Source organism: Zeugodacus cucurbitae, chromosome 2 (assembly GCF_028554725.1).
Source record: "Zeugodacus cucurbitae isolate PBARC_wt_2022May chromosome 2, idZeuCucr1.2, whole genome shotgun sequence".
Classification (NCBI taxonomy): Eukaryota; Metazoa; Arthropoda; class Insecta; order Diptera; family Tephritidae; genus Zeugodacus; species Zeugodacus cucurbitae.
The window spans coordinates 69219912-69239041 of NC_071667.1; the positions used below are offsets into that span (position 1 = coordinate 69219912).

Consider the following 19130-nt stretch of genomic DNA (forward strand, 5'->3'; position numbering starts at 1 on the left):
AATTTTGTTCAGCGATGAGGCTCATTTCTGGTTGAATGGCTACGTAAATAAGCAAAATTGCCGCATTTGGGGTGAAGAGCAACCAGAAGCCGTTCAAGAACTGCCCATGCATCCCGAAAAATGCACTGTTTGGTGTGGTTTGTACGCTGGTGGAATCATTGGACCGTATTTTTTCAAAGATGCTGTTGGACGCAACGTTACGGTGAATGGCGATCGCTATCGTTCGATGCTAACAAACTTTTTGTTGCCAAAAATGGAAGAACTGAACTTGGTTGACATGTGGTTTCAACAAGATGGCGCTACATGCCACACAGCTCGCGATTCTATGGCCATTTTGAGGGAAAACTTCGGAGAACAATTCATCTCAAGAAATGGACCCGTAAGTTGGCCACCAAGATCATGCGATTTAACGCCTTTAGACTATTTTTTGTGGGGCTACGTCAAGTCTAAAGTCTACAGAAATAAGCCAGCAACTATTCCAGCTTTGGAAGACAACATTTCCGAAGAAATTCGGGCTATTCCGGCCGAAATGCTCGAAAAAGTTGCCCAAAATTGGACTTTCCGAATGGACCACCTAAGACGCAGCCGCGGTCAACATTTAAATGAAATTATCTTCAAAAAGTAAATGTCATGAACCAATCTAACGTTTCAAATAAAGAACCGATGAGATTTTGCAAATTTTATGCAATTTTTTTTTTAAAAAAGTTATCAAGCTCTTAAAAAATCACCCTTTAGTACACGGTAACTGCTTCTACAACAAAGAGACACAATAGTGGGTGCGATGCCAAAAGCTCTATGGTTTGGGTCAGTGGCAAAAAGGTCAAGTTTAGAAACGTACTTGAAAGTCGCAAGATAAGCGATTATCGTAGACAATGTGAAAGACGAAAAGGCGACAATTTCACAAGTTCGTTAATTACAAGCAAGAGCAAGTGTTAGCCTAAGCTGTGGATATCAAGTAGACAATAGTGGCTTTTTGTCTTAGCCTTGTCTTGCAACTGCATGCTCAGCAGAGTGCGGACGTAAAAATATTTGCATAAGTGCAAACGCCTATTGTGGGCGGTCACGTACATGGGCGCACTTAAGGGTATTTTAAACTGCGCACTGTGGATTTACATATTCGCATACATATGCATATGGCTTTGAGGCTTTTCCGGTTGTGACAAGTTCATTATGCGCTCAAGTAAGACAATTAAAAACAGTGCGAACACGAAGAAAGCACAAGCTTTTAAGGAAACTACTTGGCTGTGAAGGATTTTCGGTGCTTTTAGTAACACCTATGTACTATAAAATCAGGTCTTAAGTTTAAACATTATTATAAAGGGATCTTTAATGATACTAAACCCCTACTGTTCACAGTTTTCAATCTTTACTATTTTGTCTGCTCTACCAAATTTCGGTAACCTCAAATTTCTGCAAAATTCTACGTCTTCGCATGTCATTCTCATCGCTGGGTCGTACAACTTTGAATGGTTTCAATAAGACGCTCTCCACAAACGACTTGTGGAACTTGGTGTGAGACGGTGGTGGTGACAACTCCAACTCAGGCTCACTATCCGAGTCTTCTGCTTCGGAACGCTCCATTTTATGCTCACCAACATTATTATTCAAAATGGATGGTGAATCATCGAAATTCTCCAATGATTTATTGCGCAGATAGGAGGAATCAATCGAAGTGGTGGACAATGAGAACTCATCCACCAAACGTTCGAAAGACTTCGTCATTTTACGCTGCCCATTGCTCTTCTCTGCATTGTCCGTCGCCTTGTTATGCAAATTGTTGGTGTTTTTGGATTTCATCGCACCTGATGCATGCGGCAATGTATGCGAATTGTTCTGACTATTGTTATTGTTATTACAATATTGCTGTTGGGCTTTGTTATGCTGTGTGGGCGGCATGAAAGTGGCTTTTGTTAATGTGAGCGCCGCGTTGTCTTCCGCATAAATCAGAAGGTTCTCTTTGTTCGTCTCCAACTTCACCTCGTCGTTGGCCAGGCGGTAGCTGTTATTGCGCTTTAGCTGACGATGTTGTACGGGCGTGGATGTCAATGGCGTTGGCGTTGGCGTTGGTAATGCCGATTCTATGACTGCATCAGTCGAAATGGAAAACTGCTGCGTTGCAGCAATTGGGTCAGCAGTTGCAGAAATCGATATTCGTTTACTACACTGCGTACTTGCGACTTGGGGTACGCCAAAATCAACAACATCGTCACCCACGCGGGATGCGGAACCAGCGTCGCTGGATGGGATTGTGTACAGTGGCGGTGGGGGTGAAGGCGTGTATGTGGCATGTACTTGCGACGTCACAGCGGCGGCAGACGGAAATGCATTGCGAGCATCTGCTACGCCATTTATTTGCGCTTTCCCCCTGGGCGGCAGCGGTGGGGGCATGTCGTTAGACAGTGTGCGCGTGGGGCCCATTGATTTGTGATTTTCCACCACCGCCTTGGGCACATCATAGTGCGGCGTTTGTGCTAAGGGTTGGCTGTTTGTGAATTCACTTTCTGCTCTTAAAAACCGAATATTTGATTCTAACTTTTCACCAGGTACACTGGCAATGCAAGGGTTTGTGTATGCGTCACTTTTAGAACTTTTGAAACTTTCACCTATTTCCCGGTTGTCGGTTGTGTCAGTGTTGTCTGTCAATGTAATTTGTTGTTGTAAGCGTACAGTATTATTTACATCGCTAACTTTGGGTTGGTGGGTGGTATTTTTTGGTTCGGTTGGAGTATGGGTTATTACGGTATTTGTACAATTATTATGCGTATTGGGTTTGCTGACAGTAGTGGTAGTGTTGGTCAAAATTTGCTTACCTTCTTCCTTGGCGGAGGACGCACTCGATGTGCCGCTGCTGGTGTTCGTCGATGCGCTCGACGATATGGTGGAGCCCGTGGACGAAGTGGACTTGGTCGATGGTGAGGGCATCATCATGAGCGCCGATGCCGGTGCTGCGTTGTGCTGTGTTATGATGTTGGTTTGGAAGAATGGATTTGTATTGTTGGCCAGCATATTCTTGTTGTCCTGGTAACTGCTGCTGTACGCCAGTGCGGCGCGGGGCTCCTCATACAAACCAGACGACAATGACATATTTGTCTGATTATTGGCTGTCTGCCCGGTGTAATTCGGCTGTGTTGCTTGCGGTTGCGGTTGCTGTTGCTGTTGTCTGGCTAATGTTAATGGTGACTTCGCAACTATGGGACGCACATTGGCGATTTTTCTGTTCGCCGCTACACCACCATTTAGTAACAGCAATTTGGCCGCTGTTGTTTTTGCCGTTGCGGAAATATTCGTTTTCGTTGCGTTTGCACTTTCACTGCCCAACTGAGACTGAGACTGCGACTGAGATTGTGCTTGCAATTGCGTCGCCTGCAAGGGGTGCGTGTGTGTTTGTGCGTTGACGCTGATGATTTCGGGCAGCGCACTTTCAGTTTCCTTTACATATGGTCCAGGTGCGAATGTTGTGTGCGCACCCTTGCGTCGCTTCAGACTGTCGGAATCGTAAATAATTTTACCCTGCGAATTTAGACGGACGCGTGCACCCTTGTGTTGCGTTAGCGGAGAGACTAAAGACTGCTCTCGTACTTCGCTGATTTCGGCATACATGGGCACGGCGGACTCAACAACTGATTTCCTTTGTTGTGCGGATTCTGCGCAGTGCATGGCCGTTGTTGTTGTGTGCTTCGCTTCATGTTGGCTTGCATTGCCATCGGTAATTTCATTGTTGGCTGTTGCACTCAATGCAGTGCTGCTGCTGTACAAGCTGCCGCCAACTTTACGCAAATGCTGTGGTAGCTCATTCAATGAAACGTACTCAGTCTCGCGCTTTCTAGCTTCCACAGCCGCTGCAGCTGGCTCGTTAGCCTTCGTTGCAGCGTCGGCGGAAGCGGAGGCAATGTCGAACTTGCGTCGAACTATGTCATTGGAATAGTAGATTCCAAGACTACTAGCACCCACTGCCTTCTGAGCGGACATTTGTTTGTGCCGATTGTTGTTGCTTATATCTGCAATGGTCACATACTCGCCGGCTGTATCGTATAGCTCATCATCGTCAACCACACTCTCGGGTTGCGAGCTTTTGCTGGGCGAACGTTTGATACTTGGCAAGACGACCTTTAATTTTTCGAACATGTTGAATGCATAATTTGAATTACGTTTGAGCACATTTAGATTGTGGTCTTTGTCGCCCTTTGTAGGGGTGAGTGGCGCTTCCGTTACTTTATTCGCCGTGTCGTCGGCATCCACAGTGCAGTAGCCGGTCATTTCGTTTATTTCCACTTTAAGGGCGGTTTCTGCTGCTTTCGAACATGGCGAGCTTTGTGGTGTTAAAGTGCGGTCTGGATCGTAAGCTTCGTCGGCATCGTCGTCGCCACCATCTCTGCTTTGGTTCTCGTCATCGCTAGTGGTTGGTGTTATGATACACATAGACGGTATGCGCTTTACGTTAATGGCAGTCTTCTGTTTAATGCGTTCAATACGTTCCACACCTTCCAAATCGGAGCTTTCGGAGCAGTCTACCTCGGACATGACGACCACCGCTGGCAAAGGTTGTGCAGAGCGTCGGCGTATACGTTTCTCAAAGTCAAATTCTTCTTCTTGCGACTCGGGCGTATCAAAACTACTCTTAATGCCATCAATATCATCCGCATCAGCGGTGGTATTCAACTTAAGTCCGGCATTAACGTTACGTTTTATGGTGCCAGTGCGTTCTAAAGTGCTACCTATTGTGCTGCTGGAGTAGCTGCGTTCAAGCGTGCTGGTGCTTGCGCTATTGCTGTGATTATTCTTGTTCAACTTACCCAAAGAGCTAATGCGTTCGGGCACATCGGGGCCCAAGCTATTTAGGCTGCTCTGTTCGCCACCCACCAACAGTGTGGTGCAAACAGTGCCCGCCGAGCTGGTGGTGGTGGATGTGGAGCCTTTGCCGAAGAGTTCATATTCATTTTCTGCCGTCAATACGGTCTGATTGGACTGACTGCCGAACGAATAATTACTTGTGTGCAGCATTTGATTGTGTTGCAACGGTGTCATTGGCGGATCTTCCTCTTTTAGTGTCCGCAAACCGCTATCCATGTGAAATGAGGTGTAGTAGCCCTCTGTATCACACGAATATGCCGAGCTTGTTTCATCATCCAAATGATTAGGATATGAGCCATCAACAACTTGTAAATCGGGCGTCGCGGTGCCTTCACTAGTCACACTACTCGAAGCGGAAGTGTTTAAGAAGCGACGACGGCTCATCATAGACGATGGCGGACCACTACCCGGATGAAAGCTTGATACATTAAGCGATGTATTGGAAGCGCTCGATTTGGGTTGTATAGTGATTTCACTACCGATCGAAGCGCGTCCCGACTCCGAGCTGGCGCTCCAATTGCCGCTCGATGAATGCGGTTGCTCATCCTTGCCGCCCAATGCACCGTTGTTGTTGATACCGAGTCGTCGTTGACGATTCAACGATGAGGTATCACGCAACTTCACATTGCCACAGGTGGCCAGATGCAGTTTACCTTTGAGGTGACCACTGCTACTAACACTCATGCTCTTCTCCGACGACGAATATGACGGTTTTCGTTCGTGCGAAAACCGACCTTCGCTCTTCTGGCTCACCAAATCATGCACAACGCATTCATCATCAATATCGCCTGTGGCGCTACGCGTTGATTGACTTGCCTTAGCTGAATTGCTTGCATTCACATTACCGCTGCTGTTGACCTCCGCTTTTTCAGGCGTAATGGTTTGTTGTTGCGAACTATTGCTGCTGCTGCTGCTGCTGCCCGCCGATATATCATGGGCGCCACTATCGCTGCCCGACGGCGTTGCTGACTCGGCGCGTTGCATAAACTTGAAGCGATTTCGGCCCCATTGTTTAAGGGAATTTAGGCGTGTCAATGTGCTCTTCCCCTTATCGTAGGGCAAGGCAACAGCATCTTTTTTTAAGATATCGCTCGATTTGCTGCGCCCGAACTTTTTCGATTTATCGCCACGACGCACATCTTCGTCATTGCCATCGGCGTTGGCTCCTACGGGAAGATTGGCATTGCCCTGCGAGGCGGCAACGGTGCCGTCGACGTCGTTTAATGCGTTTTTAATCTCACCGCTTGTTGTTGTCGAGTCACTATATTGGAAAATTTTAGATTTTTTCGATCGACGAACGAAAAACGAACCAAAAATGTGTGGAAAAAGAAAAATAATGTTTGGTTTTTGTTAGTTTTTTTGTTTGTAAAAAATGCGCACAGCGTGATGATGATTTAAATGATGATGCATTTAAGTGATGAGAGAGATTTCAGTATTACAGTTTACGAATAATGTATGTATGTATGTTGTTTGTAAGTGCTAGCTTAAAAATACCCTACACTCAGTCTGAAAGACATTAAATTTCATAAATATTTTTTGGAGATGCCACAGAAAGAACTTAATGAAAATATCGAGAAGAGAAGAGGATACAATTGTATGATATTCGAATCGGCACTTTCGGAACTCACACACAAAATCAATACAAAATGTGAGAATATATTGAGGCTAAAATTTAATATGATAAGATAGAACGAAACTTCCTTAAAATGGATTTGGTGGACTGTATATAAATCCCTATTTTCTATATATAGGAATAAACCCGAAATTAATTATTATTCTTCCATGATTTTTATAAAAAATGGTTCGTTTAAGAACAGTCATCGTGCAGGCTCTACTGTGAGCCTACGTATATTCAAAAAAAAAAAGCATTCTCAAATTGGTCGGATTCGACTATAGTCAGATATAGATAGTCAGAAATCACTGCTATCATCCCTGACCAATCAATAGATGAAGGTTTAAAAAATAAAAAATTAGAAAAAATATAAATTTTTTTTTTCAAAATATAACCTAAAAAAATATAAAAATCAGTTTTTAATTATTTCTATTAATTAATAAAATAATATTACATATAATTGAAATACCTCTTCGACTGAGTGTAAGGCGCCTAAAAATAAGTATATTTGTTTGTATGTATATAAATAAGAAAAAAACTTATCGAGCTAATCTGGTTCCTCCAAACAATTCACCGATGAAATTATTGTGATCTTAAAACATATTTTCTTTTTTCCAATTTCCTACTTTGTTTGACTTTGTTTGTATGTAATTTTGATGGTTTTTTGTTTGTTTCCTTTCTGATGATAGCATTGATACTGTTTTGGAGTTTTTTGTTATTATTGGACTCATTATTTAATAGTTTTCAACAATAAGCTTATCAAGAAACACGTCAGCGACTGCAACTGACAACTGCAACACAGACAACACTTGAGCGGGCGGATATCACGAAGAAAGTAGAGAAAATGAAAAAAAAGTATTCGAACACACACACAAATACACACGTCATCAAATCTTACAATAAAGACACAATAATATTATTAAAACAACAACAAATGCACTTTTACGGAGAATACACGAACATACATACCAGAAAGCTTACGAGCACTTACAGACGCCAAAGATTTTCATTACTTTTTATATTCAATTTTTTTTCTAAATTAATTTACAACAAAGTTCACAGATTAATTTGGAGGATTAAATATTTACCATTTCACATTTCGTTTGTTGTTGTTGTTGTTTAGTCATTCGTTCATTTCCCTTCTTCTATTGCATTATTGGAGGAATTGAATGGTTTCCACACTTCCATACTCATACATTTGTTTTAGTTTAGTACATGTCTGTATGTATGTCTGCATAGTTTTAAGCAGATTACAACATCTTTGTTCAATAATAAACAACAACGAAAAAGCAGGCGCACGCTCATCTCCCTCATACTTTACAAACACACACACAAATATACACACACAATTGAATGGATGCTTCATTTGTGCCCATATATGTATGCCAGTAAGTTGCATTATCATTTACGTAAATCAACGAAAATCATTTGCATTAAGTGTATTTATGTATATTTGCTGGCATGGCACGGCTGGGTGTGGTGGCGCAAGAGGGGCTGTGTATTGTTGTTGCCAACATGCATATTGTCGAGCATTGTTTTTGCTGTCAGAAGAGCAACATGCAACATCGCTTGGGAAGAATTATTTGACTTTTGATTTGATTTGAAATAATGAGGCTTTTACTCCTAATTCCAAGTCGCCGGCGATAAGACGCACTTGAGTAAATTAAAAAGGGTGTAAGCATGTCATCGAAAGACTTTATGATTTTGTTAAGTATTTAAAGTGATCATAAAGTTGTCCATTTCAGACAAATATGACAGTTTGGAAATAAATGTTTAATCAAATTGCCTAAGGTCAAGGCGCTCGTTAGGTTTTGTCTTCATTGAAAGTTATTACATATTTGTATTTTTATTGTTAAATAAACAATAAAGACAGCAATAAAATATGTAATTCTTGATTTGAAAATTAAAATCGAGAGATGGGAACAAGTTCAATGTTGTTGTAATAGTTTTGTGATAAGCCATTGTGGGGTAGACTTTGACCAAATTTGGCTGTAATTGATAGCTTGTGTATAGGTATGGCGAACAATTGAGGTTATGTTTGGGAACTTTTGTTATAATTTTCGTTTGAAACTGGCTATTAATCTCCTAAAATTATTACAGACTCCATATATTATTTAAGAAATATTTTTAAGATATAAAGAAAACCATATATTTTGTCTATCTAAAAAAGTTTAATTTGAGTGAAATCTCACAAAAGAACTATCATAACATCCTTATTGGACCAGGAAATTATGAAAAGTTCATATATTGATACATGCTTGTATTTTTCGGGCGTTGAGCTTCTTAATCCTTTAATGTTTAATAATTTCAAATAGCATTGCTATATCGTACAAAATTATTAGACGAAACATTTTTATTACTATAGAGCGCAATAAGTGTTTTCATTAAGATTACCATTTTTTAGAACAACTGGACTACCTCTTCGTTCCAAAATTCAGAGTAGTAGGAAACAAGACCTCAAAGAATCCAAACGGAAAAGCGAAATACATGGGAATGATCTGTCTGAACTAAGATGGAGTCATTGTTTTCAAGGAAATGTTACCGGTCTACTCAACTAGTATCAGGATTATTCCAAAATTCTCAGGTTAGACTTTATCAAAATCGGTTTTCGTTCACCACTTCTTTAATGCATGACATCATAATACCTGCGATGTAGTTTAAAGCTCTCAAAATACTTAATCCAGTTTTTTCAAAGAGTTTATCGTGGATTCTCAGAATTAGAAAACTTCTTGTAAGACTTCTTGTACTCTAAGTTGTATTTATACGCCACATTATAGGCTTTTACGACCATGTATTGAACAGTATTGAACTCTTAGTCATTTGTAAAACGTAATTATTAAGCCAATTCACTGAAAGATATCATTGAACTTCAACCAGAAATCATTTGAATGGCCATATAATATGTACATATGTACATACGTATATATAATATATTCAAGCATCAGAAAGGAGACAATCGCGAACTCAGCTCGTTCATTCAGGAGAATATATAAGTACATCTATGTATATATATATCTTTCATAAACAACAACATGTAAGCACAAGAACGACTTCATATTGAATTTTTCGTTCTGTTTTTTTGATATTTGAGACCAGCAACAAAAAAAATATGCTGAGCTTCGGAGTGTTGCAATGGCAAGAAATATTGAGAATATGTACGAGTATAAACAAGTAAGACACAAAAAAAGAACTAAATTAACTTTTGCTTTCAACGTCCGAAAAGGTATCAAATTGCAACAAAAACATACATAGACACACACACACGCTCACGTTGACCACTGCGAAGCTTCAATTGTAGGGAATTTGTGAATAAAATGCAGTGAACGCATTAATGCAGTGAAACGGAATAACTTCATTCGGCAGATTGGGTACACAACAAATACACTAATTTGTTTGTGTTTGTGTGTGTTTGCAGAAAATATACGGTGAACGACCATATAAAAAACACACCGAATGGTGTGGACAGATTTATGAATATTTTGTGAAGTGAGACGCAGATGCCGCTTTTATGGTGAAGGAATGTGTGGCATGAATGTGAGAATGTGAATTATGAATATGAATTTTTTATTAAAAAAATATATATATTTTGCATAAAACACTTGCAAATTCCAGGATACAATGTGTTGCGTGGTTGTTGTGGGTTATGTATTTTGTAGGCAGTTTGAGTGTCACTGTAATACTGAAATCCTTGTAGTGATTTATGATGCTGTTAGGCATTATACGCTATTGTTACACTTCAAGCGCGACTTTATTTTGTTTGATTTCTTTCTTTCTTTTTTGTGTTTTTTTATAAACTATAATTTACTGTTCTTTTTTTGTTGTAGTCTGAGTTTGTTGTGTATATGTTTATGACATATGTATGTAAATATGAGCGTTTTATTGATGCAAATGTTGTAACAATGTGGCTGCTGGCGTTGTTGCTGGCGTTGGGATGGTTGTATGTATGTTTGGCGGTAGGCGCAAAAACGGTAAAGTGCGAGCTATGTAGTATGCTTGTATGTGCGGATGGTATGTTATGTCATTGCGGGTGGCAAGTGTCGCATGATCAATGCATTTGGCGCATTTAAATTTTTTTTTTATTTAAATTTATTTTTTGTTTAAATTTTTAATTTCAATTAAATTCTGTTAAAGCTGTTAGTTAGTTTTTGGTTGCATTGTTGGTTTAGTAGCAGTTTGTTTTTGGCATATGCAATTGTTTTAGCTATTTTTCGCTTTCATTACAACAACAATAAATACTGTACAATTCAATTATAAACATTTATTTAAGCGACAGCTAAAGTGTAAAATTTTGTTTGTATAAAAAAAACACATCGAAACAACAACATAAATATGTTTTTTCGTAATTTGTATTTACATTAAGCATGCTGTGAATTGTTTAGGCAAATAAAGAACATTTATTTTGGTTTTATTTTTGCTTTGCAGTCAATATGCAACACAACATCAAATATTCAATTAAAAATTTTGTTTTTGTTTTAGTTAAAACTAACTAAGTATTTAGTAGTCGTTTTAATTTTTTTTTTTGAAAAAAAAAACTCATTCGAAATTAAATGTAAACGAAAGTAAACAGCATAACAAATAATTAAAATCACAATAATTTCAACTAGGTGTTTAAAAATGTTTGTATGTTGGTATGTATAGATGAGTGTATGATATTTGCTAAATATATTTATTTATGTTTGTATGACTAAAATGGTATGGTATGCATATATACGCCTAAATTTAATAATATTATTATTTTATATTTATATGGAGTTATTTACATTGGGGCAAATGCAATCGCGTTCGTAAATAAATAGTAGACAGTTATGTGAATGCATGAAATATTTACAATTCAATAAAAATGCTTTAATTTTGCGCACAAAAAAACTTTGGTTTATCGTTTTCCAGTCGTTTTATTGTTATTTTTATACATATTTGTTGCACTACAGTATGTTTGTATGTATGTATATACGCATTTAAATAAATAGTTTTCGTTTGCAATTGTTCACATTTGTTAAATTAGGATATATATGCATTACATATGTATAAATAAATACTTAAATATTTAATTTTAAATTACATTTTATTTGTATTTATACGTTGGTGGCTATAAACTGCAATTGTGCGGGTCAAGGAGAGAGCAAATGTAAGCTCTATTAAATTTTTTTTCGTTTTTTTTTGTCTAACTGACAGACACGGTTTTAAAATTGCCCCAATGGGCCACAAAAGCACGTTTTTACTTTACTTTAATTTTTTTTATTTCAGCATAAATTTTCCAAATATTTATGAATGCACGAAATCATGCATTTATTTATATTTTTATTTCTTTTTTTTCAATTTTTCAATTCTTTTTTATTTAATAATTTTTTTTTTAATTCTAAATTTTTATTATTTTTATTTCAATTTAAAAAGTTTTAAAAATTGCTTTTTTTCCACTTCAATCAATCAAACAACTTCTATTTACATACAAAATTATAATTTCGCGAATATTTTCACAACACACTGTACACTCATTCGTTCAATGCCCACTCTAGGCATTGACTCAACGGCATCAAAATGCAGCATAGCCACCACACCAATATCGTTGATAAACTTAAAAACAGGAAAACCTAAAGCAGCGAAACCATGATAAGACAACAACAACATACCCATTTGCCGCATCTTGAATTTCCTTCTGATCGGTGCCGGCGATTGTGTTACGTCGTTTGCCGCGTACACGTCGCGAACGTGAACGTCGGCTCACCGTTTGTACGTCATCGTTCAAATTGTTCGTCTCGGCCATGTTGCCGGTATAACAACCGGTTGTCGATTTGCGCGCCGCACACATGCGCTGGAAACGTTTGCCCGACGTGTCCACCGAGATCACTTCGGCTGGATACCTGTTGAGAAGGCATACAAAGAGAGAAAAGCAAAAAAATTATTAGCAAATTCTTGGCAAAGCGCATTCTTCAGCGACTACTATGAGTATAAGTACGTAAATGGTAGGTAACTGGGTATTGAATAAACAATAAAATTGCATTGTAAATAGTCCATCAAGGAGGCGGTTCAAGAGTGGTAGCGGCACAATTGCGGTAGCTCCACTGGGGCAATGCTGGCGAATGTATAGATGGTGGAGTTGGTTCTTGGTTCGACGTCGTTCTTGCAGCGTTGTTGTCTAGCTAGCTTGTTTCGTTGTTGTTTCTTTCTTTTCTCAGTTGTTTGGTTAATTTAGAGGTTAATTGCATTCACTGCCATTACGAGCGATCACGAAGTTATCTTATTAATTTCCATTAGGGTATTCGGTAATTTTCATTTGGATAGTATAAAGAAACTTAAGCTTTGAAGAATGCATTTAGATTCAAGAGGCTGCAATGTGAGTTTTGGTATCATTGTAATGTGGTATATAAGATTTTCATGCCGCCCGAAGTAGGTCTAAAGCAGGGTACCTCGAAAACACTATTTTTTTTCTTGGTCATCTAAGATTTTATGCGTTTCGTCGTGTCTTTTTCAATTCTAGCGGGATCTTAAAGTGTGATACTTTGATATTTATTGGATCAGAAAGTATTATTTTATCAGAAAATGTATATTTTACTAAGGAATATTTTATTATTCACACAAATTGGCACCCTAATGGATCTGTTGGTATATTGGGGTCATGAGAATCAAGATGTGGTACTGATAATTGTTGGTAATCTTTATAGATGTCATTATTATAGTTCAAATTCGAAGATCGGTTGCAAATTCTATTGAGCTCTTTGAGCGCCTTTCTTTTCAATTTCTTTTGAATCTAACAAAGCTTTTAATTTCCAAATATGGTTAATCTTCCTTTCACTTTAACTACATATAATTAAACGTTAAACTCAAATTAGTGAAGTGCTGAGAGTTAATTGAAATTTCTCTTTAACCCATACAAGCTTTCGCTGTTGAACAATGAAATCAACGCTGCCTCTAATTAATGCAAAGAAACACCTATCTTTCTTTCTCATTATTTCTCCCCTTTAAAGTCTTTAATATTCTTATATTTAATTTTGTTAATTTACGCAATTAATTCTTGTTTAATTAACAACATAAAATTAAGTTTTACTAGCTTGTAATTCGCCGAAAACTTTCGTGTACAATTTACATTTTCTCACACTTCTCGAGGCAAGACGAAAGAAAAACTCATTACCTAAATGGTTCTTATTTAACAAAAACTAACTAGCCAAGCACTTGTCTTTTGACATTTCTCTGACAGTGCAGCGAAAGCAGTCGAGTTCTTAACAGCAAGTGACAAACTTAAGAAAGTGGCACAAGCAAATACGAAATCGTAATTAATAAAAAAGAAAGAAAAGCAAAGGGTATGCACTCACCTTAAAGCTATTATTTTACATTGTTCCTCGGGTGAAGGCAGTCGATGATTCAAAGGCACATCATTATTTATATCGTTAGGCAGTTGCGTATTGTCGCCAATTTGGCTGACATTTATGGCGTAGAGTGCGTCGACTGCGTCGGCCGACAGCACGGACGGAGATAGGGCTGGTGTCAATACCCCATTATCGCCGATCACCATCGAGGTGCTAATGGACGTGTCAACATGATGCATACAATCGGGTGTGACCGTCATATCACCTAACGCTTCGCTCGATGTCCACTTGCGGAGATCTTCAATGGCGGCGGGCTGGAAGAAAAAGAAAGAAAAACGAAATTAGAAATTATAATCAATTACAAAGTAGTGATGTCACGATTTTATTAATTAATTGCGGATTATTGTCGAAAAATGAGTGGTAAGCAATAAGGCGATTAATGTGTAAATAAGGTTATACATAAATACAAGTGACATACATCTGAATAATTGCTTGGATTAACGAGGTTATGTAGATAACCTACAAATTATTGCGGCGCTGAAGGTGAATATTATAAGGTCACGTGCGTTAGAATCATAAGGTCACGGCATATCAGAGTTTCACGAGTGAAACCCTTTCATTTTACTTTCATAATTAATGTATCTTCAATTAATTATAATAAATCAATATAATTTTCTAAGGAACTATATTGCCGCTTTCGAAGACCGCTTCGAAAAAACGTAAACTTTTACGTTAGGTCAAAGCTTTCATGTTTCTAATCAAATGAATATTAACCGAAAGCCTATTAGCATAAAGGAAGACATTTGTGGAGCCACACGGAAGGGACTTAAATTAATTAGAACTCAACAAACCGCTGTATAACCCATAAACGCAGAGTCGAGGTCAGTTCAGCGCGAAATGCTAATAATGATTTGCGCTCAACTCGTTTTGGGCGTAATAAAATATTTACCAAAAATTATGAACACACGAAAAGGTTGAAATTATGTAAGCAAAAACTAGTAACTCCATTTTTCGGAACACTTTTTTTGACTAAGGAAGGGCTAGCTAACGCCACATGCAGCAATGCAAAATGCGTCGCTGTCACGCGATGCCTAAAAACACAAACGCAATCATGGGCCGTCACTACTGATACATAATTTCATTACTCAATAAGCTGCGGTCATTTCATGTTGACGAAATGTGAAGGAAGTCATAGCAAATAAAAATTTTGTCGAACTAAATAAAAAAATTAAGTAAATAAATGACTCTAAATGCCATTTGCCAAACTATTCCTTCGCATTTTCGCGCGTATAAAAATTCAATCAAGTAAATTAAAATAATAAAATACAGTTGGTCGCAGAAAGCTTACGCTAAATTAAATTAAAAACCACTGAAAAACTGAAAACAAACAAAAAGCTGATGATACATTTAAGACAACGAGCGAAAGTCGAGTAGATAATCAAATAAAATGAAGACAATATTGTGGCCGTCGTCGGTGGCAAAGACCGTATGAAAAGCATACGCTGTATGTCGCTTATAGAAGAGGATTTGCGCTGAAATCCTGCGCTTGCCACATGACTGCACAGACAGACACACCAGTAACGAGTACTACTTATTCCAATTTTTCTCGCACACTAATTTATTCATTGCTTTCCGCGAGGCAAACTAAAAATAAAAGAGAAAAAACGAGATGGGGAAAAAATGGAAATCGTATGTGTTATAAGAAGTAGTGGACGTAGTATGCATTTGGACCCTGTGGGAAATGTCAATAAAAGCAAGACAATCCGAAATGATATTCTCTGAGATCAGTAATGGAACTTTCTTTCTTCTTTTTGTCAAAAATAACTATCACTCAGTCTGCGGTGGCTTCTAATATCGACAGATTTAAGACTAAAATTATAATATTCGTTCACATCCTGATTCGGAACTTTCAAATCATCTCGAGTGCATTTTTGACATAAAAATCATCTTTATCTTTAGAGTCCATCATCCATTGAAAGTTGCAGATCACTCTGCTTACCGGTTAATATCAAACTCCAAACCGCAAAAAAAAGAAAAACGGACAAATACCTAAAACCTTTGAACATAAAAATTCCTATTGGGTACTGCAAAAGACTTCTCAGGGTCCACTGGACAATAACATACTACATACGTGCACGTACTTGAACCAAATCATGTATTCACATAAGTATGTGTGTGCACTGTATTTGGCTCGTTGTCTCTAATCTGTGGTCATAAATAATACGCTTAATATCTGTGCAACTTTCATAGGAACTGTGCGTTGTGTGGTCGAATGGCAAGCAGCAGCAGCAGCATCAGCATTACGGAAACAACAACAAATGAACAAACAAATAGGAAAAGCTACAACCAAAGCGCTGGTTGCTGTGCTGTTGGAAGTGCATTGCTGTTGCTGATGTTGCTTTTCTCTGGATGTAAAGTCATGGCGATGTGCTGCTAATTCGAATAGTTGGCATTGAAGATTGCTATGAAGCGCAGTACGATGCTGGCGAACCGACACAGGGCAGACGACAGCTTTGGTCAGAAAGTACATACAAATTGATGCATGAGTGTATGTGACTATATGTAAGTATATACCGAGTAGGAAATTTTTGTTTTCAAATGTGTGACCTTGAATTCTTAAATTCTTAAAAAATTTCCATAAAAACGATATTTTTTTAAAGGTTTCTGAAATATCGAAGATCAGCAATTTCAATGAAATCGGAGAGATCAGCCCTTTAAAATTAAAATTTTCACAATTTCTATAGTTAAGCTTAAATATGGTGCCTTTGGCAAATTGTAACAAAAAATTTGAATTCTTACAACCATTTTTCAGATTTATCATAAAGACTTTTCTACTTTTCTTTGCTATTCAGTATTGCGGTATTCGCCGTTGCCAATGTTCTGACGTCCGTAAATCTTGCGCAAAATTTTCCTCTCGAAAACTCCTAGTGTCGTCTCATCTGAAATATCTTATGATATTTATTATTATTAGAATATTCTCTGATTCCATTCAGTATTTTTCAACGCAAAACTTTCTACTGGGAATCTCTTCATAAATAAACATCTTCTGTGCCTTTGATTCAAATGCATATCATGCTTTCTTGGCTACTGCTTGCAGTTGTTTTTGTGTAGTTCTTCAAGAGCCTATTTATGTAGGATCTATGCCGGCATATCGCCCCTTCCGTGCATTAAATCCAGTTGTTGACGCCAAAATGGCACTTGCTTGGCTTTAGAAATTTTTTTTGCTGTCCTAGGCTCTAATTGAGGTCTAACTAAGCAGTAATTGCAGACATGTCTACCGCTTGTCGCAAGAGTATAGGCTTAGACACAAGCGACCACATGCGACCGGCACAGTAGAGAACAAAATTAAGAGCGACAGTTAATAAATCTACAACGAGATGGAGACTATGTGAGAGGCTCCTGCTAGCTCTTAAATATTTTATAATTGAAGGTGGCCTAGTAAGTATTAATATTTTGCAAAAAATTCGTTTCATTCTCATTTTCCTCAAACCGATTGGATTTGGAGTAGTAAAAGAGTTGTGAAAGATTCGTATACCATAATATCTCTTATTTAGGGATGAATGGTTTTGATATATTACGTTCGGATAAGAGTGTGGATAATCTTAATAACATTCGAGAGCCTCAAAACATACAACCATATGTCCGTATCTCTCTCGCTCAGCATGCAATTTTCGGAACTTTTCTTCTCTCTGGGAGTCACAATACGATATTCTAGTCCGAAAGACTTAGTTGATAAATTGTGTACCATTATTTTTGTCATACACTGTTCGTGAATATATTAGACATACTATTTTTCATATCATATGTAAATTCCAAGATATGAGTAAGTATCTACAAGAGTAGGAGTGCATATAGCTTTACGAACCGCAACACAGAAAAATATTCTAATTTTTCGAACTTAGCCGGTGGCCAATTTGCAGAAACTAAAGTCAAATTGTCTGATTACTTGCCTAAGTGACTAAAAGCTTGATTCGGTGGCTGGTGGGTTGATTGGTTAACCGGCTGGATGGTTGGATGGTCGGACGGTTTCGTTTACGTCTAGCAAGCTGCTTGCAACACGGTAACTAGCTTGAGGCGTGAAATTTCCACTTAAATGTTGAGCAGAACACAAGCTCACATGTGCATATGTAACCCGTAGTTGTTTGTATGTATAATGTATATGGGTTGTATGCGGCATATCATTTAAAAGCATCAAGTCAACTCACACGCCTGCGTTTATGTTGCTACAATTCAATTCCAACACTTGTGTCATACTTACTTAGTTCCTTATTTTTGTTTATCTAACACACCAAAGTCCATTGGGGCATTGGTTGGGTAAACCAATTAGGACTCAGCTCGCCTGGCATTCCGGAAAATCAATTCTTTAGTGATTGTGTTTGAGTGCTACTGTGCTTGGTTTGTGTGGGCAACTTTATTAAGCAAATGCGCACGGATTGACTTTCACCAATCGTGTGGTTGCTCAAAGCTATGAAGCTTTTAATTTCTGCCATATTTCTTCAGTTGCGATAGTAACACGCTGGCTGCTAACTCTTCACTTGACACTATTTTCACATTCATATGAGTCTGCGTTCACCATGCCTACCATTTGCCATGAAATGTGTCTCATCATTGCCAGCCATTAGCGTTGCCACAGCGTGTTGCCTTGCAGCTGACAAACAACGAATCACCTATCTAGCTATGATGGCCTGACTTTTAATCCTTTTCACATTTACGCATCACGTTAGTTAAAAGCCTTTCAATGAGCCTCTCGCCACTAATGACCAACGCCGCTAAAGGCCAGGTAAAGAAAGAAAACGTAAACACGCAACGGCTGGAGTTCTACTTCGCCACCACCATCGATTCACGTTTAATCCCATAACTTTTGTATCGGGTTATACCCACATGTGCTCACATATCTACTTTACGACCGCGACAAATTAAAAGCACTACTTGGCCTGGCGGGCTTTGAGTGGCATGGTGCGCCTGGTGCGCCTGGTTACGGCCGACTTGTACTAGGCACATTCAAAGGCGGTGAAGGAGCTGTGTTGCTTGAATTGTTGCCTCTTAAATAACATTATTACGCATTGGCGACATTTATGTGCAAATGTTTTAACGCAAAGCTATGCACAGCCTAATAGTGAGTTGCGGTCGTTCTAATTCTATATACAAACATACATACTCATGTATATATGGTATATTCAATGTACAAGCACTTGCTTAAGGCGTATTCATGGCGGATACTTAAAGATTAAGGACTCGTTCGATACTCATGATTGTTGTGGGAATTTTGTTTGTGTACGAAGTTTTGTTGTTTGTTTTTTGTTTTTGGGTTACTTTCTAACATAAAAGTTGTCATTGGACTAATGGCGCACAGGATTAAAACTATT

General features: G+C 38.3%; 1 protein-coding gene across 1 annotated transcript in view; it reads right to left on the bottom strand.

Moving 5' to 3' along the window:
* The window catches only part of LOC105211886 (uncharacterized), a 112740-nt gene that overhangs the window by 9598 nt on the left and 84012 nt on the right, over positions 1 to 19130 (bottom strand). The window contains exons 3-5 of the mRNA XM_011183560.3: positions 13771 to 14078; positions 12091 to 12321; positions 2811 to 6112 (exon numbers count right to left, since the gene is read on the bottom strand). Of these exons, the coding sequence (XP_011181862.2) occupies positions 2811 to 6112; positions 12091 to 12321; positions 13771 to 14078 (3841 nt within the window). The remainder of the gene's footprint in view (positions 1 to 2810; positions 6113 to 12090; positions 12322 to 13770; positions 14079 to 19130) is intronic.